Source organism: Euprymna scolopes, chromosome 9, assembly GCF_053919585.1.
Source record: "Euprymna scolopes isolate OS-2025 chromosome 9, ASM5391958v1, whole genome shotgun sequence".
NCBI lineage: Eukaryota > Metazoa > Mollusca > Cephalopoda > Sepiida > Sepiolidae > Euprymna > Euprymna scolopes.
Window position 1 is genome coordinate 167,114,192 of NC_136490.1, and position 14,374 is coordinate 167,128,565.

Sequence of the window (14,374 nt, forward strand, 5' to 3'; positions counted from 1 at the left end):
GCACGGTTTAATCTATCGGTAGACATGACTAGTCGCACACTGACTGATAACCAAACAAAAATCGTAATTAACGGTATCACTACAAGATACCAGTCTACTGGGATTAGTTCTGCCTTACCTGAAGAGACATACATTCGTCGGCTGTTTCAAAAATACCCACAACTTACTCAGCCATTCAAAGTCACGGATAATATTAAACATAATGCAAAGCATTATATTAAAACGAATAGACAACCCGTCTACGCCACCCCCAGACATCTGAAGCCGGATAAGTACAAGATCGCAAAAGACGAATTTCAACGCATGTTGCAACAAGGAATTATCCGACCTTCCAAAAGTGCGTGGTCATCTCCTCTACACATGGTACAAAAAGCAGACGCGACAACATGGCGTCCATGCGGAGATTTCAGGAGATTAAATGCACAAACTGTACCGGATAGATACCCTATCCCACACATTCACGATTTTGCAATCGGACTGCAAAATGCCACGGTATTTTCCAAAGTGGATTTAGTAAAAGCGTATTACCAAATACCGGTGGCGGATGAAGATATCCACAAAACAGCACTGACCACACCATTTGGACTTTACGAATTCGTCAGAATGCCATTCGGACTTAGGAACGCTTGTCAAACCTTCCAAAGGTTAATAGACGAGGTTTTTAGGGACCTTCCATTCGTATTCGCTTACGTGGACGATGTCCTAATTGCTAGTAGAAACCTCGACGAACATAAACAACACTTGGAACAAGTTTTTCAAAAACTGTCCCATTACGGTTTAAAAATAAACTTGGACAAATGTATTTTCAGTCAGCAAGAAGTAAACTTCCTTGGACATTCAATTGATAAGGATGGTATATCACCATTACCCGAAAAAGTAAGCGCCATTACGGATTTTCCACAACCTACGTCTGTTAGACAAGTTCGTCGCTTCATAGGTATAATTAATTACTACAGACGATTTTTACCCAACTGTTCCACAATCCTTGCACCGTTAACGTCATTATTGAAGAACAAAACGAAAAACCAACAATTAAAACTGGAAGGATCAGCTCTAAAAGGTTTCCATCAAGCTAAAACTGCCTTAGTCAATTTCACAAAATTGAATTATATTAAGGACAGCGAAGAATCGAAGCTTACACTTACAACAGACGCGTCAGACATAGCTGTAGGAGCAGTTATACATCAACTGACAGGGGATACAATGAGCCCTATATCGTTTTTCTCAGCCAAACTGAGCAAGACACAGACAAAGTACAGTACCTTCTCAAGGGAACTATTAGCAATTTATTTGTCAATTGAACATTTTAGACATCTGTTAGAAGGAAGAAATTTCTGTATTTACACTGACAATAAACCGTTAACATATGCACTGCATACGCATGTAGATAAATATGGTCCAAGAGAAATCAGACACCTTGATTATATTGCCCAATATTCCACAGACATCAGATACGTCAAGGGGCAAGAAAACATCGTGGCAGACGCATTATCACGAGCTGCAATAACTTCACTAAATTCCAGTTCGTTAACTATGGAATTAATTGCACAAAAACGGAAAGACAGGAAAGACAACATTGCGATCGACCGAATTAAACCAGCATACATTGAGGAATACCCTCAGACAATTTCCCCACCAGAACAAATTCCCTTAGAACATGGGAGACCAGCAGAAAATGACGAGGACACCAAACCCACGACAAAAACGGGTAGGAAAGTCCACTGGCCGAAACATTTCAAGGAATACATTACATATTGAAAAATTTTTTTTTCCAATCTGGGGGGAGTATTTGTGCCAGTTGGCACAGTTTAATATTCAAATTTAAAATCGTTAAATACAATTTAGGCGCGCAGTGCAATTGATTGTTTCGGCGCGTTAAAAAAATGAAAAATGACACCCACGCAAATTCTGGCGTGACCTTTATATACCAAAGGTGCGTACGTAGTTGAAAGCACCCCATGTGATGTCTTCCGTCCAATGGAATTCCTCCTAGGGCACATTTTAAAACTGATTTTCTAGAGCTCGTTTGGAGCCGATCAAATCAAATATAAACATGCACAAACACAAAATCTCTTTAGTCTCTTAGCCTTTCGAGCATTCTTTCGTCTCTTTAAACTCTTCCGACTCATTCAACGCTTTCTCATATGGACTTACCACACGGGCAAGCATCAATTATTTCATTTCCACTGCTCCGCGCATTAATACTCTCTTTTAACAGACGAACATTAATATTGTCAATGTTACAAATTTGAACATTCAAAGAACACAAAAAAGAGACTCTCCATCTTTCATATGAATTCAAAAAAAGGAACTCTGAAATATTGAGAACTATGATTTAACTTGTTATTGTTTGTTATTTCTATTCCAGAAATAAACCTCCGTTTATGTTGCACATAAGATTTCTTATTTTTATTTTCATTATTTGTGGAGGAAGTCAGTTCCCAAAAAAAGGCCAGGCGACCCCCACAGACTTATCCTGCTTTGATAGAGTTCAAAATAGACTTTGTAGCCTCGTGGGGGATGTCCTTTTCTCTTCCCTGCAACCTCTATCTCACAGAAGAAATGTTGCGAATTTGTTTCTGTTTTATCGTTACTTTCATGGCAAGTGCTCGGCTGAGCTCCAATCAATGCCCCCCCTCCCACGCAAAACTTTCACAAGAAACACTCGTCTAGCAGAAATCACTATCAATAATTCCCTCCACTCTTTATCTGTACCTAAACCTAAACGTGGATTCCATGAACAAAGCTTCTTTCTTAGCACTGCAGTACTGCACACCTGTGAAATTGTCTTCTGTTTTTCTGCTTTCCAGCTGACTACAATATGGTTGTCTTCAAGTCTACGTAAACAAATTTTTGATGAGCCATTCCAAATAAGTTAACAAATTCACCAAATTTCCATTACTAACGATTACTATATTGTCCAGTTTCTACTGTACACTCTTTAACCCTTATCCTCGAGTGGCCTCAAGGCCTTGATAAATGGTGATGCCCATGTAAAAAAAAAATGCTGTACAAAAAAAGTCTGGGAACTTATTCAAGGCAGATTGATGAGAAGAGTAGTTTGAAAATCTAAAAAATACAAACCTATTCTTTTGTTAAATAATATAATAAATAATAAATAATTTCATTTTTATTTGTCGATATTTCTCATATAGGTATGGCCTCGAAGCTCCGGGTACATCTTGTAGTGTTGATTATTCTGTTGCCACAGATCAGTACAGATCGCTTCTTATTTCGATGTGCCTTGTAACATACGGGGCACCCCTGGTGATCTCTTACTGGGCAGTCTCTAAAGCAATGACAGCACTTAAAAACACTCCAGAAGAAGAGAAATTAAAAGATAACCATCTTCTTTCCGAGGAACAATTAACATATGTAAGTAAAATAAAGTACACCTTATTTTTATGTGTTTTATTTGAAAAGTAAAATGATTAATGCCTTTAGGTGCATTGTTTATTTACATATAATATTTTGATATGTCTATGTTTAAAGGGCGATAACTCTTTAGTAACCTAAAATTATCTCCCTTGCAAAAAGACATTTTAAAGCAAAATTTATGAGTGTTTGATGAGAGAGATTAAAATAGCTTTTCTCTGCCCTTGATAGATCTCATGATCATAAAAGAAAAGGAAATTTAAAATGTAGGACCTATGAAACTCAGCTTAGCGGCAGACAATTGATTCTCGTTCATAGTAACTTTTTCATTTCTTTAATTTGCATTACCATTGGGGCTAGGACTGAAAAATTAATAACAAAATCATTTTATATTGTTTATCTCCATGGAATCGTTTTATTTCTTGTTTTTTGGGGGTTTTTTTATCATCCACCTTTGCAATGGATGCTATTAATTTCATTTTACAAAAGAATAAAAGTAATTTAAATAAAACGATTAAAATAATGTCATTTGATAAAAATAAGAAACAAAAGTTCCAATTTATGGTTTTATAGCAAAAGCTTAAATGGTTTCTTTGGAGATGATTGTAAAAAAAAAACATTGTTAATGTTGAAGACTTAAAAGATGCAAAATGAAATTTAAATGAAATTAAATTTTAAAACATCATTGTAAGATATTCTTTAAGCCCTTAACAGCAAAAACTATTGAAAATAGCATTCATATTTTGAATGTTTTTTATGAAGTAAAAACAAAAAGTTTATTAATTAGAAAGCCTGAAAAAAAAATGGTTTGGGGGATTTTTCCGGGATGAGTTTTCACTGAATTTAAAATAAATTTCACAGAGTTGAATGTCGGTGGAGTAGAAAAAAAGAAAGAACCCCAGCTTACTTGACTCTTTTTTCTTTCTCCCTTTCTCCATTCTGATCACCACAACATCAAATTCAGATTAATCAAATCCTGACACAAAATACAAATTATATTCTTTCTTTTATTCACTTAAATCCGACATATGCAAACTAACTTGATTTGAATCATGATATTTCTGAACGCCTTGTCCCGCATGTTAAAATAAAGACACCATGAGATCATCTTTTCTAATACTGGTATTCATAATCAATGTTGCAATGTTCAAATCCTAAGTACGGTTGGGAAAGCAGAATACCGGAAGGGAGTTCCAAAGACTTGCAGTTCTGAGGAAGAAACTATTGGAGTAAAAGGCTTTCTTACACCTAGGGATCTCTACTGTAAAGGGGTGGGACTTAGTTGCTTGTCGGGTTTGTCGGGGGTAGTCATGTCGAGGAGGCACAAGTGCTTGCAGTTCATCAGAGCACTCACCATTAAAGTACTTGTAGAACAGACTATAAATATAGTTTTCATCTAAAAATATTTAAAAAGTGAATATTTGAAAAACAGTATGAATGAAACATAAAAATGTTCCCTGAATTAAAATTTTTGTTTTTTTTTTGTTTCTTTTTAATAGTAAATGTTTACCAAATCCAATGATTGTGCAAACTGTTTGACTGATATTTTTCTGGGAAAAACTATTTTTTTTTCTTTTTACAAAAACTTTTAGCAGAAAAAAAAAAAACAAACAGCATGTCAGTCCATCTAAAATAAAATCGATTGCTTGTTGCTGTATTGTTCTTGACATAAAACTCCTAGGTTGCTCAAAGGGCGTGCCTAAATATCACATAAGAGAATCAGCAAGAGCCATTTGTTGTACTTTAACTTGTCGTACAGAAAGACTAAAACCTAATAAAACAAATAAAAATTCTTACAAATAACAAATTTAAACTTATTTCATTTTATTAACCATGAAATTACATGTCCCGTTCATTTCTTATCTTAATTTCCTTTTCTTTTCCAGTTGGCGGCTGTTTTTATACCGATTGCACTCATCTCTTGGTCTGGTTTTGCTTATATTGCCCTCTACGCAGCTTTCACTGACAGAGGATCTTATATCACCAACTTGGCAGGTACCTTACCCCCTCTGATGGCCAAATTTGGTTGCATCTTGTACCCAATATTAATTTTCCTCACCCGTGTCCGTACAATGCCAAAATCATCGATTAAAAAGCCATGATTAATCACATAATGAAAACATTACTTTCAGTAAAAGAAACTCAAATTCAACAAAGGTTTTGATATTTATTGGACAAAAAATAAAAGACGTTGTACATTACATAGCTGTGATGTTTTCTGAAGTGAATCGTAGATTTGATTTGACAAAACGCATCAGGTGATTTAGCATTGATAAGGACAGTTAAGGCCATATCTGTAGCAGACATAAATAAAGATTTGTTTTCTCTTGCTAATCGATGTGAACAACCAAAGGTTTATTTCCACAGCAGAAAATTAGACAGCAAGAAAAACGAAAAGTTGAAGGTTTTTGAACATCACAGTTCGGCGAGCAGTCATCTTCAGGTGAAGATCGTCCATACTGAAGTGTTCAGTGGAGAGGGATAGAAAGGAGTGAGAAGAAAGGTCTTTTTTCGATGCTTGTAAGTTGACTGACCATGATTTCCCCCCAAAAAAAATTCTTTAGGGGACAGATGAAATCAATGAACCCTGCAAAATGATTTATTAGTGTGTGCCTAATTTGCATGAACATTGATTTGCAAAAAAAAAAAAATTGTATTATTTTTATGCCTGCTACATATCGACGAGAGATGATGTTTTACTGTCATGCGACAAAAATAGAAAGGATCTGAGATAATATAGTAGTTGCCGAATTTGACTTGTGAAGCATTTAGAATAGCGTTCAGATAAACATCCTTTGATCTCGTATGAACCTCCTAAATATGGCTAAAACATAATGAAGGAAAATGGAAATCTGTTTAGTTGAGATTAATAAAATATGCTTTTTGCATAAAAATGATTGTTGTGTACTTTATTAGCAATTCCATCAGTGCATCGTAGGAGCAAAAAAATCTAAAGAACATCTTCAAATATGATTTCCAAAGAGCGAACAACAATCACACTCAATAAAATGAAGCTCAGCTTTTATAGCTTGTCCATGTGATCTTGTGGATGTAAGGGAAATAATCTAATTCACTTTATTGTTTGTCGCAGTTGCTGCTCTTAGAATTTATTTTTTTATTTTTTTGTTAAAACATGTTTTCATTTCTTAGTTCAATTCATTTAGAACATAACAAATGGGCGTTCTGCGTGGTTGGGTCAGGCAGATTTAATATTAGATTCATATTTTATATAAAAATCTAAAATATTTTACAAGTGAGATATTTACAAGTTCATGGAAAAATGAAATCAATTTATAGAGCAAACGTCATTATTTTATGAATAAAGATGTTGTCTTGAATTTTCAACATGAAATTTTAAATCAACTAAAACTTTTGAAACAACCAAATGATGCATTGAAAATAATGATTCAAACGGTATCACTGGTAGAATACTTAACATAATTAAATCCTTCATAGATAAGAAAAAAATCCAGGTTGTCCTCGACGGTCATACATCTAAACAGTGTAATATAAATGCGGGAGTGCCTCAGGGGTCTATCCTTGGACCTCTATTGTTCCTAATATTCATTAATGACCTCCCTGACAAAATTGCCTCTGAGATGGGTATATATGCTGATGACACCACACTCTATAACAGGCATGACAGGAAAATAAATGAACACATATCTAAAGAAATGGCAAAAAAAAACTATAGGATGACCTCCAATCTGTAGTGGAATGAGGACAAAAATGGATGGTCACATTCAATGCTGCCAAGACTAAACTGGTTTGCTTCAATAATTACAAGAAATCTTCTCTGCCACCAATAACAATGGCCAGTGACTCTTTATCTGAGAGTACAGCTTTCAAACTACTTGGCCTAACGTTCACAGGAAACATGAGTTGGAACAATTACATTGAAAGCATTGCCAGGGCTGCTGCGAAGGAGGTAGGTTCTCTCTACTGTGCTAGAAAACTACTGATACCTGAAAGTATCCAGTACCTCAATAAGGCCACCATTCGCCCACGTATGGAGTATTGTTGTCATATTCGGGTTGGTGCATCTGCTACTAGTCTATCACTCCTAGACAAGGTTCAAAATCTGATAGGCCCTGAACTGGCATCCAAGCTTCAGTCTCTGTCCCATCAACGAAATGTTGCATCCCTCTGCCTGTTCTACAAGTATTTTAATGGTGAATGCTCTGGCGAACTGCAGACACTTGTACCCCCATGGCATAAACACCCTCAACAAACCCGACAGGCAGCTAAATCCCACCCCACACAGTAGAGATCTCTAGATGTAAAAGATCTTTCTACTCCAGTAGTTTCTTCCCCAGAACTGCTAGATTCTGGAATTACCTTCCAGGTTCCTGCTTCCCCAACTATACTGACATACAGAAGTTCAAGTGTAACGTGAACCGACATCTTGCTGCCCAACTCCCCACCTAGTACCCCTGTAGCCTATGTCCCTAATAGTAGCCCCCTACACCAAAGTGGCAATGTGCCTTGTTTAGGGTCAAAATATTTAAAAAAAAAAAAAAAATTGAAATTGAAAATAATGGTTAATTGCAAATTCCTCCAAATTTCTTCTGCTAATGATGTGTAGAATATTTACTAATGAATTTGTACCAACCAGATAAAGCTGGTCAGAATTTCAAATGTTTACATCTCCGAGTGGCAAGATAAACAACCGATATTGCATACGAGTCATTATTATGGTCAATAGGAGGAATGTTAGAAAGGTGGGTGGTAGGCGAATACAACAGTAATAATGCAAGCAGATGTTAGACTAAACATACCATCTTGATACCTGGAAGGTTGCTCTTTTGTGTTTATCTTTCGATTTCTGTGAAAAATGCATTTACACATACAATTAAAAAATATGATTATTTTAATTGTATTTACACATACAATTAAAAAATATGATTATTTTAATTGTATTTACACATACAATTAAAAAATAGAATTATTTTAAATGCATTTACACATACAATTAAAAAATATGATTATTTTAATTGTATTTACACATACAATTAAAAAATATGATTATTTTAATTGTATTTACACATACAATTAAAAAATATGATTATTTTAATTGTATTTACACATACAATTAAAAAATATGATTATTTTAATTGTATTTACACATACAATTAAAAATATGATTATTTTAATTGAAATTGCTGAAATTTATTTTAATCAACCAATGTGAACAACAGACATGTTGAACTAAAAAGATTCTAGAGAGAAAAATGAGGATCCAGAGAAAAACAACCAAGGATGCAGCAAGAAAATATTGCAAACCCAGTAAGAATCAACCTAACATGACGAGCGTCAAATCATCTATATGAATAGAGAAATGCTCATTCTCACTTTATTTTTTTTATTGACATAACATATCTACTCATTAAAAACGAATAACATATCTATATATTAAATAAAACTATGAACAATACTCATGAAAAATGAATAACATATCTATATATTAAATAAAACTATGAACAATACTCATTAAAAATGAATAACATATCTATATATTAAATAAAACTATGAACAATACTCATTAAAAATGAATAACATATCTATATATTAAGTAAAACTATTAACAATACTCATTAAAAATGAATAACATATCTATATATTAAATAAAACTATGAACAATACTAATTAAAAATGAATAACATATCTATATATTAAATAAAACTATGAACAATACTCATTAAAAATGAATAACATATCTATATATTAAATAAAACTATGAACAATACTCATTAAAAATGAATAACATATCTATATATTAAATAAAACTATGAACAATACTCATTAAAAATGAATAACATATCTATATATTAAATAAAACTATGAACAATACTCATTAAAAATGAATAACATATCTATATATTAAATAAAACTATGAACAATACTCATGAAAAATGAATAACATATCTATATATTAAATAAAACTATGAACAATGCTCATTAAAAATGAATAACATATCTATATATTAAGTAAAACTATTAACAATACTCATTAAAAATGAATAACATATCTATATATTAAATAAAACTATGAACAATACTCATTAAAAATGAATAACATATCTATATATTAAATAAAACTATGAACAATACTCATTAAAAATGAATAACATATCTATATATTAAATAAAACTATGAACAATACTCATTAAAAATGAATAACATATCTATATATTAAATAAAACTATGAACAATACTCATTAAAAATGAATAACATATCTATATATTAAGTAAAACTATTAACAATACTCATTAAAAATGAATAACATATCTATATATTAAATAAAACTATGAACAATACTCATTAAAAATGAATAACATCTATATATTAAATAAAACTATGAACAATACTCATTAAAAATGAATAACATATCTATATATTAAGTAAAACTATTAACAATACTCATTAAAAATGAATAACATATCTATATATTAAATAAAACTATTAACAATACTCATTAAAAATGAATAACATATCTATATATTAAATAAAACTATTAACAATACTCATTAAAAATGAATAACATATCTATATATTAAATAAAACTATGAACAATACTCATTAAAAATGAATAACATCTATATATTAAGTAAAACTATTAACAATACTCATTAAAAATGAATAACATATCTATATATTAAATAAAACTATGAACAATACTCATTAAAAATGAATAACATATCTATATATTAAATAAAACTATGAACAATACTCATTAAAAATGAATAACATATCTATATATTAAATAAAACTATGAACAATACTCATTAAAAATGAATAACATATCTATATATTAAATAAAACTATGAACAATACTCATGAAAAATGAATAACATATCTATATATTAAATAAAACTATGAACAATACTCATTAAAAATGAATAACATATCTATATATTAAGTAAAACTATTAACAATACTCATTAAAAATGAATAACATATCTATATATTAAATAAAACTATGAACAATACTCATTAAAAATGAATAACATATCTATATATTAAATAAAACTATGAACAATACTCATTAAAAACGAATAACATATCTATATATTAAATAAAACTATGAACAATACTCATTAAAAATGAATAACACATCTATATATTAAATAAAACTATGAACAATACTCATTAAAAATGAATAACATCTATATATTAAATAAAACTATGAACAATACTCATTAAAAATGAATAACATATCTATATATAAAATAAAACTATGAACAATACTCATGAAAAATGAATAACATATCTATATATTAAATAAAACTATGAACAATACTCATTAAAAATGAATAACACATCTATATATTAAATAAAACTATGAACAATACTCATTAAAAATGAATAACATCTATATATTAAATAAAACTATGAACAATACTCATTAAAAATGAATAACATATCTATATATAAAATAAAACTATGAACAATACTCATGAAAAATGAATAACATATCTATATATTAAATAAAACTATGAACAATACTCATTAAAAATGAATAACACATCTATATATTAAATAAAACTATGAACAATACTCATTAAAAATGAATAACATCTATATATTAAATAAAACTATGAACAATACTCATTAAAAATGAATAACATATCTATATATAAAATAAAACTATGAACAATACTCATGAAAAATGAATAACATATCTATATATTAAATAAAACTATGAACAATACTCATTAAAAATGAATAACACATCTATATATTAAATAAAACTATGAACAATACTCATTAAAAATGAATAACATATCTATATATTAAATAAAACTATGAACAATACTCATTAAAAATGAATAACATATCTATATATTAAATAAAACTATGAACAATACTCATTAAAAATGAATAACATATCTATATATTAAATAAAACTATTAACAATACTCATTAAAAATGAATAACATATCTATATATTAAATAAAACTATGAACAATACTCATTAAAAATGAATAATATATCTATATATTAAATAAAACTATTAACAATACTCATTAACAATGAATAACATATCTATATATGAAATTAAACTATGAACAATACTCATTAAAAATGAATAACATATCTATATATGAAATAAAACTATGAACAATACTCATTAAAAATGAATAACATATTTATATATGAAATAAAACTATGAACAATACTCATTAAAAATGAATAACATATCTATATATGAAATTAAACTATGAACAATACTCATTAAAAATGAATAACATATCTATATATGAAATAAAACTATTAACAATACTCATTAAAAATGAATAACATATCTATATATGAAATAAAACTATTAACAATACTCATTAAAAATGAATAACACATCTATATATTAAATAAAACTATGAACAATACTCATTAAAAATGAATAACATATTTATATATGAAATAAAACTATGAACAATACTCATTAAAAATGAATAACATATCTATATATGAAATAAAACTATTAACAATACTCATTAAAAATGAATAACATATCTATATATGAAATAAAACTATGAACAATACTCATTAAAAATGAATAACATATTTATATATTAAATAAAACTATGAACAATACTCATTAAAAATGAATAACATATCTATATATGAAATAAAACTATGAACAATACTCATTAAAAACGAATAAAATATCTATATATGAAATAAAACTATGAACAATACTCATTAAAAATGAATAACATATCTATATATGAAATAAAACTATTAACAATACTCATTAAAAATGAATAACATATCTATATATGAAATAAAACTATTAACAATACTCATTAAAAATGAATAACATATCTATATATTAAATAAAACTATGAACAATACTCATTAAAAATGAATAACATATCTATATATGAAATAAAACTATGAACAATACTCATTAAAAATGAATAACATATCTATATATGAAATAAAACTATTAACAATACTCATTAAAAATGAATAACATATCTATATATGAAATAAAACTATGAACAATACTCATTAAAAATGAATAACATCTATATATTAAATAAAACTATGAACAATACTCATTAAAAACGAATAAAATATCTATATATGAAATAAAACTATGAACAATACTCATTAAAAATGAATAACATATCTATATATTAAATAAAACTATGAACAATACTCATTAAAAATGAATAACATATCTATATATGAAATAAAACTATTAACAATACTCATTAAAAATGAATAACATATCTATATATTAAATAAAACTATGAACAATACTCATTAAAAATGAATAACATATCTATATATGAAATAAAACTATGAACAATACTCATTAAAAATGAATAACATCTATATATTAAATAAAACTATGAACAATACTCATTAAAAATGAATAACATATCTATATATGAAATAAAACTATGAACAATACTCATTAAAAATGAATAACATATTTATATATTAAATAAAACTATGAACAATACTCATTAAAAATGAATAACATATCTATATATGAAATAAAACTATGAACAATACTCATTAAAAATGAATAACATATCTATATATGAAATAAAACTATTAACAATACTCATTAAAAATGAATAACACATCTATATATTAAATAAAACTATGAACAATACTCATTAAAAATGAATAACATATTTATATATGAAATAAAACTATGAACAATACTCATTAAAAATGAATAACATATCTATATATGAAATAAAACTATTAACAATACTCATTAAAAATGAATAACACATCTATATATTAAATAAAACTATGAACAATACTCATTAAAAATGAATAACATCTATATATTAAATAAAACTATGAACAATACTCATTAAAAATGAATAACATATCTATATATGAAATAAAACTATTAACAATACTCATTAAAAATGAATAACATATCTATATATTAAATAAAACTATTAACAATACTCATTAAAAATGAATAACATCTATATATGAAATAAAACTATTAACAATACTCATTAAAAATGAATAACATCTATATATTAAATAAAACTATGAACAATACTCATTAAAAATGAATAACATCTATATATGAAATAAAACTATTAACAATACTCATTAAAAATGAATAACATCTATATATTAAATAAAACTATTAACAATACTCATTAAAAATGAATAACATCTATATATGAAATAAAACTATTAACAATACTCATTAAAAATGAATAACATATCTATATATGAAATAAAACTATGAACAATACTCATTAAAAATGAATAAAATATCTATATATGAAATAAAACTATTAACAATACTCATTAAAAATGAATAACATATCTATATATTAAATAAAACTATTAACAATACTCATTAAAAATGAATAACATCTATATATTAAATAAAACTATGAACAATACTCATTAAAAATGAATAACATCTATATATTAAATAAAACTATGAACAATACTCATTAAAAATGAATAACATATCTATATATGAAATAAAACTATTAACAATACTCATTAAAAATGAATAACATATCTATATATGAAATAAAACTATGAACAATACTCATTAAAAATGAATAACATCTATATATTAAATAAAACTATGAACAATACTCATGAAAAATGAATAACATCTATATATGAAATAAAACTATTAACAATACTCATTAAAAATGAATAACACATCTATATATTAAATAAAACTATGAACAATACTCATTAAAAATGAATAACATCTATATATTAAATAAAACTATGAACAATACTCATTAAAAATGAATAACATATCTATATATTAAATAAAACTATGAACAATACTCATTAAAAATGAATAACATCTATATATTAAATAAAACTATGAACAATACTCATTAAAAATGAATAACATCTATATATTAAATAAAACTATGAACAATACTCATTAAAAATGAATAACATCTATATATTAAATAAAACTATGAACAATACTCATTAAAAATGAATATAGGGTTACTTATCTCAATCAACCAA

At 27.5% G+C, this 14,374-nt stretch overlaps 1 protein-coding gene across 1 annotated transcript in view; it reads left to right on the forward strand.

The window, feature by feature from the left end:
- Positions 1-6,269, forward strand: part of LOC145284972 (retinochrome-like) — a 53,534-nt gene extending 47,265 nt beyond the window's left edge. Inside the window, exons 5-6 of the mRNA XM_080134076.1 lie at positions 3,156-3,375; positions 5,262-6,269. Of these exons, the coding sequence (XP_079990202.1) occupies positions 3,156-3,375; positions 5,262-5,477 (436 nt within the window). The 3' untranslated portion in view covers positions 5,478-6,269. The remainder of the gene's footprint in view (positions 1-3,155; positions 3,376-5,261) is intronic.
- The last annotated feature ends 8,105 nt before the right edge of the window (positions 6,270-14,374 follow it).